This window comes from Chrysemys picta, chromosome 10 (genome assembly GCF_011386835.1).
Source record: "Chrysemys picta bellii isolate R12L10 chromosome 10, ASM1138683v2, whole genome shotgun sequence".
NCBI lineage: Eukaryota > Metazoa > Chordata > Testudines > Emydidae > Chrysemys > Chrysemys picta.
In genome coordinates this window covers 85,753,126-85,771,579 of record NC_088800.1, presented here as the reverse complement: position 1 = coordinate 85,771,579, position 18,454 = coordinate 85,753,126, and the positions used below count along the sequence as shown (strand labels likewise).

Genomic DNA, 18,454 nt, shown 5'->3' with positions numbered 1-18,454 from the left:
CTACTTAGGGTTGCCAACAGTCCCTTCTTACAAGGGGCATCCATTATTTTTCCATCTCTCTACAAGAAAATGGAGAGGTGCTGAGTGCCACAAAAAGCAGCAAAAAATACCCCTGGCACATGAAGTTGCTTGTTATTATGAATGATGCTATCAGGAAGAGGAGTGAGTCAGGGGGGCTAAGAAAACAGGCCCTCATTGGTGAAATCCCCAGGGATGCGTAGGCTGGGTGGCCTGAAAGGAAACTGCCAGCCAAGCAGGGGCGGCGCAAGGCCCCAAAGAGGAGGGAACCCAGGGTGACCCGGAGAGGAAGGGGGCACACAGCTGGGGTAAGCGACTAGGGTGACCAGATGTCCCGATTTTATAGAGACAGTCCTGATTTTTGGGTCTTTTTCTTATATAGGCTCCTATTACCCCCCACCCCCGTCCTGATTTTTCACATTTGCTGTCTGGTCACCCTATAAGCGACTCCTCTGCGGCTCCCCCTGCTCCGTGGCTGACCCCTTAGGAGCAGAGGGCTGGCCGGACGCCACAGCACCTGGCCCCGCCTGCAGGGCTCGGCGCGCTGCCCCAGGCAGGGCTCAGGCCGCCCCGGCTGCTGAGCAGGACACCGCGGCCTCAGGTCCAAAGGGCACAAAATGGCTCCCCGATCCCCGCGTGATGCCAACATCCGGGCCTCAGCGCGCAGGGCCACGGCCCCGCTAGGTGGCCCCCATCCGGGTCTTTTCGCCCCCTCCCTGCCTCAGGGCCCGGATGTTGTCCACAAGGCAGGCGAGTGGGTCACATGACGCTGGCACCCACGTGACTCGCTCCTCGCGGGGAAGGCGGAGCCGGAAGTGGCGCTGGTTTCCGGTGGGGACGGCCGGCTGGGTGTGCGGTGGGAGAGCGGCGCTCGGGGTTCGAGCTGCCGCGGGAAGCAGGGACGAGGCCGGGTCTGGCCGCGGCGTTTCCCGGGAGGCGCAGAGACAGGAGCCGCCGCCATGAAGAAGCAGTTCAACCGCATGCGGCTGCTGGCCAACCAGACCGTGGGCCGGTAAGAGCCCGGGAGCCCCTCACCCTGCCCGGGGCGGGAACCTGTCCCGGACCCCCGGGAACCTCCGGCGACGCTCGCTCCCCTCCCCTTCCCTCCGAGAGCCCGGGCGGCTGGCACCCCGTTTGGAGGGGTCTGGCCCCGCCCCCTCCCCTTTGAGGGGAGGTCTGGGGGGGTCCGTCATCCTTTGAGCTGCCCGGCCCATCGCCCGGGGCACTCGCTCGCCCCGCTGCGGCAGTGACTCGCCCGCGGCGCCGGAGGAGGCGGGGTTGTGAGGGGCCACGGGCCTGGCCAAAAGAGGTTGTTTAATTCAGCCACACCGCGTTACCCGCTCTGCTGCTCCCGGGTCCATCCACTCCCCCCGTCTTTCCGAGCACTAGTGCTTGCCAGCCCTTTGCGCGGTCAGCTCTCTGCCCGGGGGGGCTCTGCATGGCTGACCCAGTGACCCTTCGTCTCTAGGGCGTTTTGTGAGGTGGACTTGGTTTAGAGAAGCCGTCCTTAGGTGACTGTGTCTCAGTACAGCCTGGGGCACACTGTCCTTAGTAGGTTTCAGAGTCGCAGCTGTGTTAGTCTGTAGCCGCAAAAAGAACCGGAGTCCTTGTGGCATCTGAGAGACTAACACGTTTATTTGAGCAAAAGCTTTTATGGGCTACAGCCCACTCTTCGGATGCATAGAATGGGACATATATTGAGGAGATCTATATACACACAGCTCGGAATTTGGTCTGGGAAAATGTATGGGAGGAGACAGGTCCACTGATGAACAAGGCCAAACAGATATTCTCAGCATCTTGAATACCCTATGACCTCACTGTTTCCAGCAGTTCTAGTACAGAAACTATTTTGTGGCTGTTGCACTACTTCAGTAACTGAAGAAACTTAATTTCTTCTGGACACCACGAGAACTTGATCTCCTGTTGTTCCACGTGAATATGCTGTTATCCTCCTTTATTGATACTGAAAGTGACTTTGGAAATGCTGCTTCATGAAATTGGGGGTGTGGAAATTCTATTTTTTATGCTACTCTTTATCATATCGTCTAGGACTTTATGCTCTTTTCACATATGTTATCACTTCAGTGATTTATGAGATTGGCTAACATAAATATAAAACAGAATAGAAAAAATGTGCACTGGGTCCTATGTTTCCTAGATGTGATTAAATGTTGCCATCTCAGCAGTGCTAGGAGTTTAAAGCTAGCTCGTGTAAAATGTTGCTTCTCAGGTATATTTTGGCCAATCAGTATATTGTTTCAGTAGTATAATTTGACATGTATAAACACAGAAAGCAAAAACTTTAATCTATTGGAGGTATATTATACTGATGCAAAAAAAGAAATGTAAGGAATTTTTTTTTACCACCTGGATTGGCTGTACATGTGGCAGTACAGTTCTTTGATTTATAAGTTGAGCTACACAAAGTTCCTACAAAACTATTTGCATTCTACACTTCCTTTTCATATTTTGTTTAACTCTTTCACTTCCTTAATTTTTTGGTAAATTTTGTTTATGCTTACTCTCTTAATTCTATTTGATATTTTTCAAGAAAGCTCAGACTGCACAAATAAAGGTCAGTCTTAATTGGTTAATCAGAATAGCAGCTGTGTTAGTCTGTATCCGCAAAAAGAAGAACAGGAGTACTTGTGGCACCTTAGAGACTAACAGATTTATTAGAGCATAAGCTTTCGTGGACTACAGCCCAAATATGCATCCGAAGAAGTGGGCTGTAGTCCACGAAAGCTTATGCTCTAATAAATCTGTTAGTCTCTAAGGTGCCACAAGTACTCCTGCTCTTCTTTTAGTCTTAATTGGCAGAGAAGTTAGGCCTCTGCAGTAACCAAAGTGTAAGTTTCACCAGGCATAAATGCCACTAATCTAGTTTTTTGTTTTGTTTAGGCCAAAGACCTTCCAAAAGGGCTGAGCCAATAAATTTCACATACCTAAGCATAACTTGGTGTCATCTGTATATACTGAAATGTGATTTAGTGTTCTTTTAAGATCGATTTGTATCTTTTAGAGTAACTTATTTCTTGTTCGAGTTTTGCTTTTCCTAGCTAAAAGTTGGTCTGGAACAAGGCTCAACTTTTGCCTCACTCTTTACGGGGTACTTAGAGCTATGTGCTTTCTCTTCAGGATCCACTTCTACATGAAACAAGAAATGTCAACTAATGATAGCTGGTTCCTTATTTATGATTAATAAATGGAGATATTTCAAACCTCTTCCATTCTCACTTCTCTGCCCCACATCTTCATCTCACTTCTCATCTTAAGATATTAGCTTTTTGAAGTGGGAATCATATCTAGTGTTGGTACAGTTCGTAGAACAATGGGCCTGATCTTACATGGGGCTTCTTGGAGCTATTGTAAATTATAGAGCCAACAAATGCCATATACAACTTCTCACTTTAGAAAATATGTGTGGAAAGAGTGCATGAAATCTTGTTAACTGTATGTAGCAATTTGTACGGGAGTAGAGGTCTCAACCTTGAAGGTGATCTTTGACTACTGCAGTTGAAAAATGTTTTTATTGCTAGAGTCCGATGGAAGCTGCAGCTATCAGAGTTGTTTCATTACTGGTATTCTCAGGGTGTGGTAACCATATAAGCATGATTATAAGTCACATTCCTCTGCCAGGTAGCCTGTTGTTGTATTAATTGTCTGTGCCTGGAATAGTGGAGTCACTGGCTTCGCTAAAATATAAACAAATGTACAGAATAACTTCTCAGAGGGGAAAAAAGTTGAAAATGACATGAAAATTAACGTCATGAGGTCCAAAGTTAAAGGGAATTATCGAGATATTTCTTAACATTCCGTTCTGTTTACCATAATTCCTTGTACGCTTTAAATGGAAACTTTTCCTTATCAGCTTTTTGCTCACTCATAGTGACTTTTTCTACTGTAGGTTTCTCGTGAGTGCAGGGCTGCAAGCATGGACTCTTTCCAAAGAGAATTAAACCACTGTTTTTTAAATGGCATAAAGAATTAAATGGAAGTGGGGACATTAAGGAAGGAAAAAGTACTTCACACTTTGGACAGTGCAACTTGATCATTGGCCATAGTGGTTATACCTTTAGCCAGGGATTATGAGGGCAGACTGAGTTAACTACAGTTCCAGCTTTAGTTTAGATCTGAGCAACAGATGTGCTTTGTTAAGCTGTGAATTAAGTTACAATGCTCATATTTAAACTGTTTGGATTTGAATCGATGCCCTTTAAAATGAATGGAGCAATTCACACCTTAAAGCTATTGTTTCAGGCTCCTTGTGAACTCTGGCAGATGTTGCTGCATCAGTTGGCCTGAAAAAATGTGACGCGAAGATATCTCCACAACCATAACATATGAGAGGAGAAAAATTGAGGCTTGACTATGTGCCCCACCCCACTACACCTTAGGAAACACCGTTTTAAAGACTGACTTAAAATGTTAAGTTTCAGAGTAGCAGCCGTGTTAGTCTGTATCCGCAAAAAGAACAGGAGTACTTGTGGACTACAGCCCATGCATCCGAAGAAGTGGGCTGTAGTCCACGAAAGCTTATGCTCTAATAAATTTGTTAGTCTCTAAGGTGCCACAAGTACTCCTGTTCTTTTTAAAATGTTAAGATTTTCCTCAAGCCATTGTTTAAAGAGAACAGCTATATGACACCCTAGCAGAAAAGGTGATTGTGTGAAAGGACAACAAAAGGATGGACTACCTCTTGAGCAGATGTTCCCACACTCTTAAAAATAACATCTGGTGGTTTTATGTACAACTTCCCCTTACCCATCTGAGTGTCATCCATTTTTCAGCGGAATCAACTGTTAGAAATATGTCTACTTCTAGCTGGCTAGTGCTAAAGATAGCCTTTTCTTCAGAGATAGCTAGGGAGCCACATAATTGTTCTTTCCAGGGGTATGAAAGGCCTTTCCTGCAGTCAGTATAGTGGTATGTATTCCTTACCTAAAACTACCATATCTCTTTCTGTTGGAAATGCATCTGTTCTCTTATCTACAACTTTGTCTCCCTGCTGGAGCTCTGATAGTGCTACCTCAGCTGCAGGCATCCTCTATGCTAGGAAATAGCTTCTGGTGCTGCAGTAGAGTGGTCACTTGAAAAATTAACTAGGTCAAAGTAAAGATAACATAGTGGGAAGTTAAGTTCTGCTTCTTGGGTCAAACATATAGGATGGGTAAAACAAGAGCACAAGAGAAGAAGCAACTTACTGGAGCAATGAAAGTAGCAATAGGGAAAAACTGTATTAGAGTAGAGAAGTGACACCTAGGAAGTATGCCTGTAAATATATTGAAAGAGGGATATGGAATTACAAAAGCCCTGAAGGAGCTGAGAGAAAATAATTGAGGAGGGGAGAGTTAAGTGGAGCAGAATACCAAAATCACTAATTTGCCTGGTTTTAGATGTTCTGCAGTAATTATCCTTCAGACTGGAGGATGGTGTTAGGTTCCCCACTTCATTTTGGTACTCTAACAAGCACTCCTAACTCTTGTGGAATGCTTTATTTTTCAGTATTTTTAATTGATGGCTTGCTGCAAGTAATGCAGCCCTGGAAACGAGTAACTCTGGACAGAACTTGAAGAGCCGTGGTTAGTTTGTAAAACAAAATATCAAGTTACTGTATTTTAAAATAATTGAGGAAAGGGGCAAAGGAGGGGAACTGCTGTAAGGGCTTGGCTACACTTGTGAGTTACAGCGCAATAAAGGAGCCCCGGGCGCACCAGCTCACTCCCCATCCACACTGGCAAGGCACTTAGAGTGCTTGGACTCTGCGGCTAGAGCGCTGCTGGTACTCCACCTTGGCGAGAGGAATAACGTTTGCTGCGCCCCCGCTGGAGCACCAGTGTGGACGAGGTGTTGCATTACTGCGCTCTGATCAGCTTCCAGAAATGTCCCATAAATCTCCTTTAGTCAAGTGGCCACTCTTCTCATTGTTTTGAATTCACTGTAGGAATGCGGATATGCCATTTGAAAGCTCCGTTTCTGACAGCCGGCTGCTTATCTGCTGTGAGACAAAGCAACCATTAGTGTGGAATGCTGTGTGTGAGAGAGAGAGAGGTGAAGGGGGGTGGGTGTCTGATGCTGTCTGAACTTACAAGACAGCATGCTGACATGCTCTCAGCCCCCCCAAAACCCACTCTCTTCCCCCCACATACACACAACACACTCCCTGTCACACTCCTCTCCACCCCCCCCATTTAAAAAACACATTGCAGTCACTTGCATGCTGGGATAGCTGCCCATAATGCACTGCTCCCAATGCTGCTGCAAGTGCCACAAAGGTGGCCATGCCCGTGCGCTTGAAGCTGTCAGTGTGGACAGATGGTAGCGCTTTCCCTACTGCGCTCTACGAAGGCCGGTTTAACTCAAAGCGCTCTACATCTGCAAGTAGCCATGCCCTAAGTGAAAAGGTGTTAGTAAAAATTGTGTTAACATGCTGCTCAGGAAAGAGACCTAGAAATTGCCGTACTGGATGGTATTAGTGGTCTCCCCTTTAATTTCATTATCTGATAGTGGACAGTACCAGCTACTTGAGAGGAAGTTGCAAGTAACTCCTTACTCAACAATTATAATAAAATAACCTGCCATTACAGGAAGCAACGCCTTAGCCCTCTTCAGAGGAGAATGTTTAATGCTTTGAAGCAAGTGTTACATCCCTTCCAAAATTTTTAATCTTTATTAGCATTACTCTGGATGTTCTTGTTACCATATCAATCAGTGCCCACCCGGTTTTTGAATCCTACTCAGTTCTTGGCCTTCCTATAGTGGCAATGAGTTTCACGGGCTAACTGTGCATCATTCAAAATTTCCCATGTTTTTAAAACTCGATAGTTTTACTAGAACGTTGAGTGTGTAATAGCGTTAGCGTTTCAGTCTCTGACTTGGATTCCAGGTTAATAGAAAAATTGAACATCCGTCTGAGCCAGCTGGCTACAGTTTGCCTCCCTGTGCTAATCTTTCTAGTAATAAACTGAGAATGTAGTCGAGTGTCCATGGCCTGGAATGCACTGAGATTTGGCATGCTAAAACACTATGGAATTTGTGTGTGTTGCTCCTGAGGATTTAAATCGGGAATTGTAGATGGGAATACTCCTGGCTAATGCTTAACACCTTGTTTTTACATATAGCCACCAATTTTTGGTTCTTATTGTAGTTGATTAAAATAATTCTCCAAAGAAACTGAATGACAATTTAATACCACATCTAGACTGACTTATATCTTATTGATTTAATTGCCTTTGTTTACCAGGGCATCGTTGTGTGGCTGTGTTCTCAGTGTTGCTACAGTTAAGGGTGAAATGGCAATACAAGATGTGCAAGAAGTAGTAAAGTTGAAGACTTTATCAAGTTACAATAATCAACTAAAGTTAACGCTTTCTCTTTAATCTGAAGCCTCAACTCCAGGACCTTGAAGCTGATCCCAAGCAACATTTTGCTTACATTGGCATTTTGGCCATCGCTCAGATGGGAATTGGATCTGTGTTTTTCATGTGGTTAGCTGCATACAGTATCTGCAAGTCATAGCTGACAGTATACCATTATAGAATTTTTCAACTTCTTTTAGAATTAATAATTTACAGAAGTCCTTACCTCCATAGTCTCATTTTTGCCAATTCAGATATTTGTATGGCTTGATTTATTTTGTTATACATAATCTCATAAGACAGTGTATAGCTTTTAATTGATGGTATCATATATGAAACTGAGATTTTCTGTTATGGAATTTGCATATTAAATTATTGCCCATCTTTCTGTCATCCTGGCATTTACTTTGTTTTGGATACCAGATTGGCCCCAGCCTTTGAGATAAGTGGTTTCTATATTCTGCATGTCCTACAATGACAAATGTATGCTCTTAGTTTCACTTCGATTTAGCTGAATAGACTATCATGATTTAATTTTAAGTAAAACGCAGAAAATTCTGTAAACGCCGAATAATCTGCTATATTCGCTCTCAAGAGTTTCAAGAGACAATGAAATAGTGACTAAGATTACTGTTTGTTTCTTTACCCTTGACTCCTCGTGATCAGACATTGATTCTGCCAGGTAGAACCTGAAGTGAAGTTAGAAGTAACTGTAAGGGTTCTCTTGCTTCAGTGTTAAAATAATAATTCTTTTTGTGTCCAGAACCAATAGACTCTCTAACCAGGATTTGAAGTATGGTAGTGCCTAAAGAAAAAAAGGAGGTTTGGGGTAGTTGTCAGAACTTGGCTTTATAGTTGTAATTATCATCTCAACAAATTATATTCTGAAAGTAATGTCAATATGAATGTTTGTTCAAGTGATACGAATACAAATGTATACTTTACCTACACATACCTGAAAAATGATTTCATAAGGGTGTTTTTTAAGGATGTGCTGTTTAGTTTAAGAAACAGGTTTGCAGTTATTAAGACTATTAGACTTCACGTCTAATGAATGTTACTCATCACTGTGGTTTCTTTCCTGATTCCAGAGACGGATCTGTATCACTACTGTTCCCAATAATTCTCTTGGTGTTTTTAGGATGCATTTACCATCAAATTCAAACTGGGAGGTGTCAGGATCAGACCAGTTTTCCTGGAAAATTATCTTATCAGATGTAAATCTTAAACTTTAGGTTGACAGGTACATGTGTTTCTTGGCATTGGCAGAGATGTTCTCTATTATTAAATAATGGTCTTGGTCTCTTAGAATATAGACTGCAAATCTGAATAATTTGCCTTCCAGATTGCACCCCAAACCACCTGCCTTATAGGAGATGGGTAGCTGCATCCCACTTAGTTCTCCTCTTAGTGCAAGCTCTCCTATACAAGTGGAGTGTGTTTCAATATCCTGCACATGTGATATCAGGCTGACTCAACAGAAGTGTTCTAATGTATCTTTTAATAGCTCACAACCAGGATAAAAATGATTATGCTAAAGCAGTAGTAGTTCTCCAAGCCATTTGACAGTCAAGATACAAGGTGGAATCGGGAATATGTTGTCATTTTATTGATCTAAATTGGCATTTAGTGTTGCTCTTAAATATTGCTTGTTACAAAGTACTTGTAAGTAACTCCTGACTAAATCAGTTTTTCATCCATAATGATACACAGTTCTGTTAAGCAGTTAATTTCCAGTACTTCAATATCCTGCAGAAACTGGATACTCAGGCTACCACTCACTAGTAGCCTGAACACATTTAGGAGTGTCTTTTCAATCTTAATGATTTTTTAACATGCACATCAACACTTACTAATCACCTTAATACTGCTTTTATTTATTCCAAATGATGTACTTTGTTTGAGGAAGGCAGATAAGAGCATTAATCTTCCATTGGTATTTTACACTGTATTTTGAAAACAAAGACTATGTCTAGACTGGCAATTGAATGACAAAACTTTTGTCTTTCAGAGGTGTTAACACCCCCCCCCCCCCAAAAAAAAAGACAAAAGTTTTGTCAGGACCAGTGCCAGTGTGAACAGCGTGTTGTCGGCAGGAGCACTCTCCTTCCGACAATTCAAATGCCGCTCAATGGGGGTGGAAGTGTTTGTCCGCTCTCCTGCCGCCAAAAAGCGGCTACACTGCCTGACTTTTAGCAGCACAGCTGTAGCGACATAGCTGTGTTGCTAAAAGTTGTGTAGTGTAGACAAACCCTTAGTATCTGTGCATATGTCTTCAGTGAAAGAGCACGCATCTGTGATGGTGGTGGTGCTGGTTCTAGAATGCCTGTTCATGGGCCTGCATTTTGGAAGTCTGGTCCTTCATTCTGTTATATGTAAACCTAGTGGTGTCCTCCTTGGACTGCCGTTTTGCTACTCGGATTTGTATAGTATGAAACTGCAGATTAGGATGCAGGCTCGTTTTGTGTATGGAAAAAATTGTCTTGCAGTTAGTCTACATTGAGCATTCCATTAGCTGATGGCCCAGTGGAGAAATCTGTTTGCACAGGACTTGAAGCTGACATAGCGGATCCTGGGACCAGTATCACAAACGCGCACAAAAAACCCACTCACTGATAACCAAACTTTCTGGTTGTCTTGAGGAAAGGTCTTTATATTAGAGCTGTGTATTTCTGCAAGAAGAATCTGTTCTGGTTTTAGCCCATAAAGTTTACTTAGCTGCTTTTTTAAATCTGGATACTTTCAACCATGTTCAGTCTCAGCCCATATGATAACATAAGAGAGCATTTTCTCAAGCACAGGTATAAATACCAGTATCACAAATACTGGGTTAAAAATGTGTGTATAATATAACCTTTAACTTGTATATATTCCATGCTGTCTCCAAATGGAACTCAGGTGCTGCTCAGTGAATGAGAATGAAGTTAGACCTCCAGTGTGTAAAAGATGGTTTAGGGGAACTGTCTGAAATCCTAAAGATCTCATTTTCCTTAACAGACACTCTTGAGTCCATTCATATGATTGCCAAACTCTAGATCTATGCAAATTCTGTTTAATGCTAACATGACTCACTAAATTGATAAGTGGCTATTAAGTGACATCAGATGTTCATTGCCTCTAAATCACTCTTCTGCTAGTAGCAAAGGGAATTAATAGAATGTGTTTTCTACATGGCAATGTGGAACACGGTTACTGGTCAGTGGCCAAGGAACAGGACGCAGTATTGCCTGAAACTATGATGTACGTTGTACTTAGGCTATGCCTACACTGTGTAGCTTACAGCAGCACAGCCGTGCCGCTAAAGCCTTGCCACTGTAAGGCATGCAGTGTAGCTGCGCTTTGCTCACAGGAGAGAGCTCTCCTGACAACTAAATAAAACCACCCACCAAGGGGCGGTAGCTTTGTCGGCGGGAGAGCAAATTGCTGTCCACACCAGCACTTTTTGTCAGTAGAACTTTTATCAGTCAGGTGGGTTTTTTTTACGCTCCTGAGCGACAAGTTTTACCAACGGAAGTGCAGTGTAGACATAGCTTTAGTATGAAACTTTAGTTACCTGTGCTAGTTTTGAAGGATATTAGTCAGCCTCTTAAGATGTATATCTGTATAGGAATTCTGAATCTGCTACTTGTGAAAGCAAACAGAACAGCTCATGAATACCTGATATCAGATTATCCTTCCAGGCTGTCCTCTCAACACCAAACCAGAGTGGAATAAGTTTCTTCATATCTGCAAAACTACTTATTTCCAGAGGCAAAGGGGTGCTGGTGGTGAGGTAATGTCGTTTATTAGATCAACTTCTTTTGCTTAGAAAGACCAGCTTTCAAGCTTACACAGAGCTCTTCGGGTCTGAGAAATGTACTGTCACACCTACATACAAGGTGGAACAGAGTGTTTAGCATAAGTAGTTAACACATTTCAAGGGACCCTTCAAGGTGAAATGGCCAGTTAACACCTCTCCCACTTTGTCCCTCTAATATCCTGGGACCAACACAGCTTCAACAATATTGCATACACTTATTTTCAGGACCATTTGAGTGCACCGAAGCAATAGAATACATGTTGTGCTATTAAAATGCATTTATAAGCAATAGAAACCCTAAATTATTCATGTTGGGAAAATGTGTATCCATTATGTGATTTCAGTTTGGATCTACTTCTTGCGGTAAGATCTTCTGCTTATCTAACATACTTCATCTTCTACAGTTTAGCAATTCCTTGCATTAAAGTAACAATGAATAAGATGCTATGGTGAATTTCCTCTGAAAAGGATTAAATTTGGAGACTAAATCAAGTGTGAAATAGACTGACTTTAAGGCCAGAAGGGACCATAATGACAGTCTACTTTGATCTCCTTCACATTGCAGGCCAGAGAACCTTGCCCGCCTGCCCCTGTAGACCCATATCTTTGGCTGTTACTGAAATTCTCAAATCATGATTTAAAGACTTCAAGTTACAGAGGGAATTTACTCCTGTTTTTAAAGGTAGATATCATTTCAGTCTTAACTGTAGATCTGCTAGGGAGCCTACATAATTCCTCCCAATAGGAACAGCGGAGAGAATTTAAGGCTATGTCTACCCTAGAGAGCTTACAGTGTCAACATAATTAAATCACCCCCCGTGAGTGGCGGTAGCTTTGTTTGCAGGGGAAGCCCTCCCGCCAACATAGTGCTATGCACGCTACCACTTATGCTGGCATAACTGTCGCTTGGAGGGATGAAATATTCAGACCCCGGAGAGACACAAGTTTTGCCAACATAAGTGGTAGTGTGGACAGCCTAAGACTGTCTGGTGAAGTACCTCTGGCTTGCTCTGTCATTCTGTTGATGACGCTTCTTGGTTAACAGCTCTTCAGGAGAGAAAGCACTATATGCCAAACTCCCTTTTGACAATCTGCGAGAGAACGTATTGGATTTACTTGAGTTGAGACTCTGATAAAAATAGCTTGTGTGAGAATAATAACCTAATATTGATAGTAAATCTGAGTGACTATCTCTGCACTGCTGCAGTTTTTTCATCTGCCATTCAAATATGCATTTCTTCTGGAACGTTCCAAAGGATCTGCTTCATACATGACTCTTCTAGTGCTAAAGAGGGTTAGTGTATGTTTAAAGAAAGGGGGGGGGAGGAGTGTAGGGCTTGGCTACACTTAAAGCACTGGAGCAGTGCTGGGGCACCACTGAGAGAGGGTGGCAGGAAGGAAGCCTTCACCTGGTAGGCCTGAGAGAGGGGCCTGACTAAGAAGGTTGGCGAAGGAAGAGCGTAAAGAAGTGCAATAGGAAGTAGTCCAGGCAAGAGAGCGGTAAGGTTGGTGAGGACCCAGACCTTAACTACTCCTTGTAAGGCCCTTGACTGGAACCCAGAATAGAGGGCAGGCCTGGGTTCCCCTACCCTCCACTGCAGAGTCTTGTTGCTTGGGGCAGTGAATGGGAAGGCTGCCTGAGTCACTGCAGGAATGACATAGTGCAGGGGGCATGAGGAATGCCTGACACTGCTTGTGCAGAGAGACTTCCCTTGAAGGGAAAATCAGTGTGACCTGGCCAGAGGGGTGAGTCCTGAAGCAGCTATACTGCTCTGCTGGGAGGTGGGAGGAGAGCTGCAGTGGTGAAAGGGAAGAAAGGGGACGCGGAACCAGGCAGAGCTAACCCCCAGAAGGGGGTGCCATGTAGCAGTGAGTAGAGTGCAACCAACCATTACAAGTATCTACATGCATCCCTCTTTTTATATACCTTCTGTTCGTGAAGTTTTGGACTAATGCGTTCATTTTCCTCAACTATGGGTTTTTTTTTGTTTTTTTTTTTTTGTTTTTTTTTTTTTTACCAGAGCAAACCTGGCCTCTGTTCTTATTTTAGTTCCCTCAATAGCTGGCAGAAAATGCCATTCATAAGTTTACACGTCCTCAGTATTCAGTGTCAAGTCTTTACTATTTCCCTTCACTTGACAATATTTTTTTCTCCAGTAAAAAAATGTTCTGCCTCTTGTAGTGGAATGTTTAAAATGTGCTAGTCAAAAAGTGATGGTGATAAATAGTTGTTTTGAAGACTTTCTACAACTGACAATCCATTATTGGGTAGACACTGTGCAAGGTATTTAGTTCTCTGGTACAGCAGACAAATGAGCTAAGATCCAGGACTTACGGCTATTAGAAATGTTGGCTGCTCAGGACAGATGTCTTTCAATAACTATTGAACAAAATCATTGTTCTGTTTTTTGTTTACCCACTTTGTAATTTTAAGGTTGCCTTTATGCTTATTCAGCACCCTGAGTGCTTTTGGGAGTGCTTTATAAATTTATTAATAAATATGAACACTTGCAATTTGAGAAACGGGTGCAATTCTTGTATTGCTTTTTAAAAAGATGCTGAAAAGGCTAAATTTTGGCATGAAGGATATAAGCCTTCATTTGTTAATGTTACAAGGACTTCGTATCAGATAGGCTTTGGTCAGTCAGGCATTCAGCCAACAGAGTCATTCTTTAGCTACCGCTCTAGTTTTTGAAGATTCTAGGGTAACTTCAATCTGTTTTATAAAGCCTGGTCTACACTAGAAGATTAGGTCAGTTTCACTGTTGGTCAGGATGGGAAAAATCCACACCTCTGAGTGGCAGCATTAAGCTGACCTCGGTCCCCTTATAGACAGTGCCAGGTCTACAGAAGAATTCTGCGGTTTCAGAGCTAAAAAATTGTAATACCAGCTCATACTCACAGAATCTTAAAATAGGAATGATTTTAATCTGCTAAAATAGCTATTTAGAGAGAGAGTTCTAACAAGCTGTTTCTACATAATAGAGTAATGCAGTTCACTTGAGATTGACTAAAGTCAACTGTTGTTGTTAGATACTTGAATTGTTTTTAGGTGTATTACTGATGGAGTTGGACATACGAATCATACTCTGAACAAGGGAACTTCTGTGGTAATAGGCTATTTGACCATTTAATAAATTAAGCCTGTTTTTATAGTACATGTTTCATAACTTGCCTGTGCGCAGTGACCTGTAATAAAGACTTTGTTTGTAGGACACTTTAAAGTTGTATATAACTTCTGGAAACAAGGTTTCGTAATTGGTTAAAATCAGTGACTCTCTCTTTCATATTGCAGTAGACTCTAGGTACCCCATTTGGGAATTGGGGCCACATTCTCTTAAGTACTATGTAACTATAGCTATATGGCATGTAACATAATGGAGTCTCTGGGGCCTCTAGGACAGGGGTTCTCAAACTGGGGGTCAGGACCCCTCAGGGGGTCGGGAGGTTATTACATGGGGGGGTCACGAGCGGCCAACCTCCACCACAAACTCCGCTTTGCCTCCAGCATTTATAATGGTGTTAAATATACAAAAAAGTATTTTTAATTTATAAGGGGGGGGTCGCACTCAGAGGCTTGCTATGTGAAAGGGGTCACCAGTACAAAAGTTTGAGAACCACTGCTCTAGGAGTTACTCTAATCTAATACAAATTAATACAGTGAGCCACAGTAGATCTACTATACTGTATTATAATGAAGTTGTCCAAAACTTGTGATGGCTTACTAACTGGTTTCAATAAATCATTCCTCTCTGCATCTGGCTCATTGTCTTAAGGCGTGCTTGATAGCTGGTTGTTTGTTTCATTGCTATAGTTACCAAGACTTCTCTGGAAGCAAGGTCACACTTGACATTTACTAATATTACCATGTTTAAACCACCACTTAGTGCAGTCTCAAATAAGACCAGGGAGATTTTCAAATATCTGTTTGTGACACTGTTTTATAGGGTGAAATATTTTCACTAATGACTTGGGTAAAATAGCCATTAAGTATTTGTTTTTAAGACTTAAGTTACTGTCTCAAACTTATGAAACATTCCTTTCTCTAAAAAAGCACATCATAGTACATCTTATACTTTACAATCCCACAGGAAATGTAGCCCTTTTTAAATAACCCAGCTGGGTGAGGCCACAGCTTCTCCACTTAAGTGAGGTGGAGGCTTTTTTCCTTTGCATGAATTGTTTTCTTATTCAGTTAATTACCTTGCAAAGGGACAAGAACAGTTTGGATTGACTGATTCACTCTGTTGCACAAAGCGCCAGTAGACCCACAAAAATAAAGTCATGCACTGTCACTAATTCCATTTTGGAAGCAGTCAGTGACCTTTACAGAAGGACAGAAAATGTTCTTTTGCTCAGAGGCTGCAAGCTTGTTTCATCCACTAAAAATCACTTGGCTCAGACTTTTGAGTAAATACGGTGTTCAGATGTATCGAACACTTCTGAGGGGACCAATGACACTTTTTCTAAAATAGAAACTTTTAGATAAAAAGCAAGTCTTTAAAGTTAAATGAGCGTTTGAATGAGTGTCCAATAAACAAAGAAGGGGTATTTCATTGCTAAAACCTGCTTCCTGCCTATGTTAATACAGTATTGCTAGCATATGCCACTCAAGTTAGCACAGGTATAAACTAGAAACAGTACATGTAGTTTGTAAACCACCTTAACATACTTCTAAAATGTACTAAAAAAGCCAAACTTGGTTTTAGATGGTACCAGACCACCAACACTTTAAACATGAATGATATGAAGGGCAGTCATTGTTTTCATGATTTGATCAAGGGAAATATTGTAGTTTGTATGTCTGTCTGCAGATGACCTCTTCGGCAAGATATGAGCATGTAAAATTCACACGGCTAATGGTACAGTTCTTATTTTGTAAAATTGACCCATTATATTGGAAAATATAAATCCCTTGGATGGGTGCAGACCACCTCATTACTCTTGCATCACTCCATCTACGATATCTGTTGCTCCATTTAAAGTCTGAAACAGCTGTGTTGAAGGAGTATAGCTTCATACCTCTGCTTGGATTATAATCCAAGCAAATATTTTGAAGTTTGATAAATTATGCCTCAAAAGATCCTGTAGTGGTGGAATAATTCTAAGGTTTCTCTCTCTCTCTCTCTTCCCCCCCCCCCCCCCCATTTAAATTGTTCTAAAGTAATCATGTTGCTTCAGATGAAGAGAAAACAGTAATATGTAAAACTGACCATGGAAGAAGCTTCTTTAATTTTTGCTTTGAACAGAAATAGGAATGAGGCACTATGTTACTGGGATCACGTTTCAAACTAGCTGGTTTAAGTCTAGCCATAAACTGACCTGGCAAACAGAACCAGTGGTCTTAATGCAGTTTCCTTATGTGAAAAGAACACTGTGGAACAGAAGTCTGATGTATTTTTAAATCTAACGCTCTACACTGTAACAGACAACTTCTAAACATGCTAAAATGTCAGAAAAAAAACTATAGTATGAGGCTAGTTACTCTGAATTAGCCTCTTACTCAGAGCTCCATAATTCATTCTCAGATGCTTAGTTAATTTCCAGCATCATGCTTGAATAGCAAAAACATCATACTGTGCATGACACATACCAGGATGGTAATAGCATAACTCTGCATGTTATACACATTAACATGGTTTCTGTATATACTGTAGCTAAGTAACATAAAAACAGACTTGAGTGTCCAGTGACGCAAAACACAGTACTCAGATGAGCAGTCTCAAATGAAGGTTTGTTATTGGAGAGGAGAGTCCAGCCCAGTTTGGGACCTGTTTAAGAATTATTAGGAAAACTTCTGTGCCCAATTTTAATTCTTACACAGGTGTCTCTCTCTCAGGAAACCGATGTGAGACCTGAATGTGAAAAGACGGAGCTTTTAACTAAACCCTCAATTCCCAATGTCTTTCATTGGCATCAATGATTTCAAGACGAGAAGGGACTGTTGTAGTCTGACCTCCTGTATAACACAGGCCAGAGAACTTCCCCAAAATAATTCCTAGAGCAGATCTTTTAGAAAAACATCCAAGCTTGATTTAAAAATGAGTGATGGAGAATCCACCACAACCCTGAGTAAATTATTCCAATGGTTAATTACTCACTGCTGAAAATGTACACCTTGTTTGCAGTCTGAATTTGTCTAGCTTCAAGCTTTCCAGCCATTTGGATCATATTATACCTTTCTCTGCTAGAGGGAAGAGCCCATTATTAAATATTTGTTCTCCATGTAAATATTTATAGACTGTGATCGAGGATCCCCCTTTAACCATCTCTTTGCTAAGCTAAACAGATTGAGGTCCTGACTCTATCACTGTTTTTTTTTTCTAACCATTCTCATGGCTCTTCTCTGAACCCTCTCCAATTTATCAACATTCTTTTTGAATTGTGGACACTAGAACCGGACACAGTATTCCAGCAGCAGTCTCACCAGTACCAAATGAAGAGGTATAAAAAGCTCTCTGACTACTCAAGGTTGCTGTTTATGCACTCCAGGATTGCATTAGTTCTTTTGGCCACAGCATCACACTGGGAGCTCATGTTCAGCTGATTATCCACTATGATTCCCAAATCTTTTTTTCAGAGTCACTGCTTCCCTGGATAGTGTGTCCCAGCCTGTAAGTATGGCCTGCATTCTCTGGTCCTATAATGCCTGAGCCCCCATTTTCCCTGCTGTCATGCCTTGACTGTTGCTGCGTCACTTCTGGTTTTTGCCCATTTTCTCACTCCTGCCTCCTTCTGTCCCCTTTTCCTTGTTTAATTTGTTTTGCTCAATTTTTATTCTCCACAGTTCTGCTTCTCCTTACAAACTTCTGCCTTCTTTCTCCATGGCCTTATCTGCATAGAACTTGCATCTGTTTTTAGCCTTGATGTTCTATATAGAGTACTAAACATCTAGATTCAGATATTAAATACTACTGCAGTGCCATTTGGATGCCATTTCAGAATGTCTACCTCTACTATCTAAGATTATAAATGGGCTTATTTGGTATCATGTTTGCAGTGTGTCTCCTTTATAGTAACAAAAACTATTACATCACCTTGAATGTTTGAATCTGTAAACTTCATGCGTGTCTTTTTTTTTTTTAGGGAGGGACACTTTAAAGTTATGTAAACCATCTATCTCTGGCCAGATGTGCATTTTCTGCTTAAAATATTTGTTTCTCAATTCTTGGAAGATCATGTGACTGAGATGCAAGACTTAAGTCTTGCCAATGCAAAAAAAGTCTAAATGCTTTTAATTAACTCAACATGCTTTGTGAATTCTACTTATATGGTT

The 18,454-nt window shown here is 41.8% G+C and overlaps 1 protein-coding gene across 21 annotated transcripts in view; it reads left to right on the top strand.

Moving 5' to 3' along the window:
* The first annotated feature begins 761 nt into the window (after positions 1 to 761).
* Positions 762 to 18,454, top strand: part of ARHGAP17 (Rho GTPase activating protein 17) — a 73,858-nt gene continuing 56,165 nt past the window's right edge. For 19 of the 21 annotated variants that reach the window (XR_010591226.1, XR_010591225.1, XR_010591227.1 and 16 more), the window contains exon 1: positions 829 to 1,030. Coding sequence is in view for 8 of the 21 variants with exons in the window: in XM_005288927.5 (XP_005288984.2) it covers positions 978 to 1,030 (53 nt within the window). In the remaining 13 variants the exon portion in view is untranslated. Of the gene's footprint in view, positions 1,031 to 11,059; positions 11,152 to 18,454 lie in introns of all 21 variants that reach the window. The other 2 variants (XM_065560291.1, XM_005288922.5) reach the window with 2 other exon arrangements.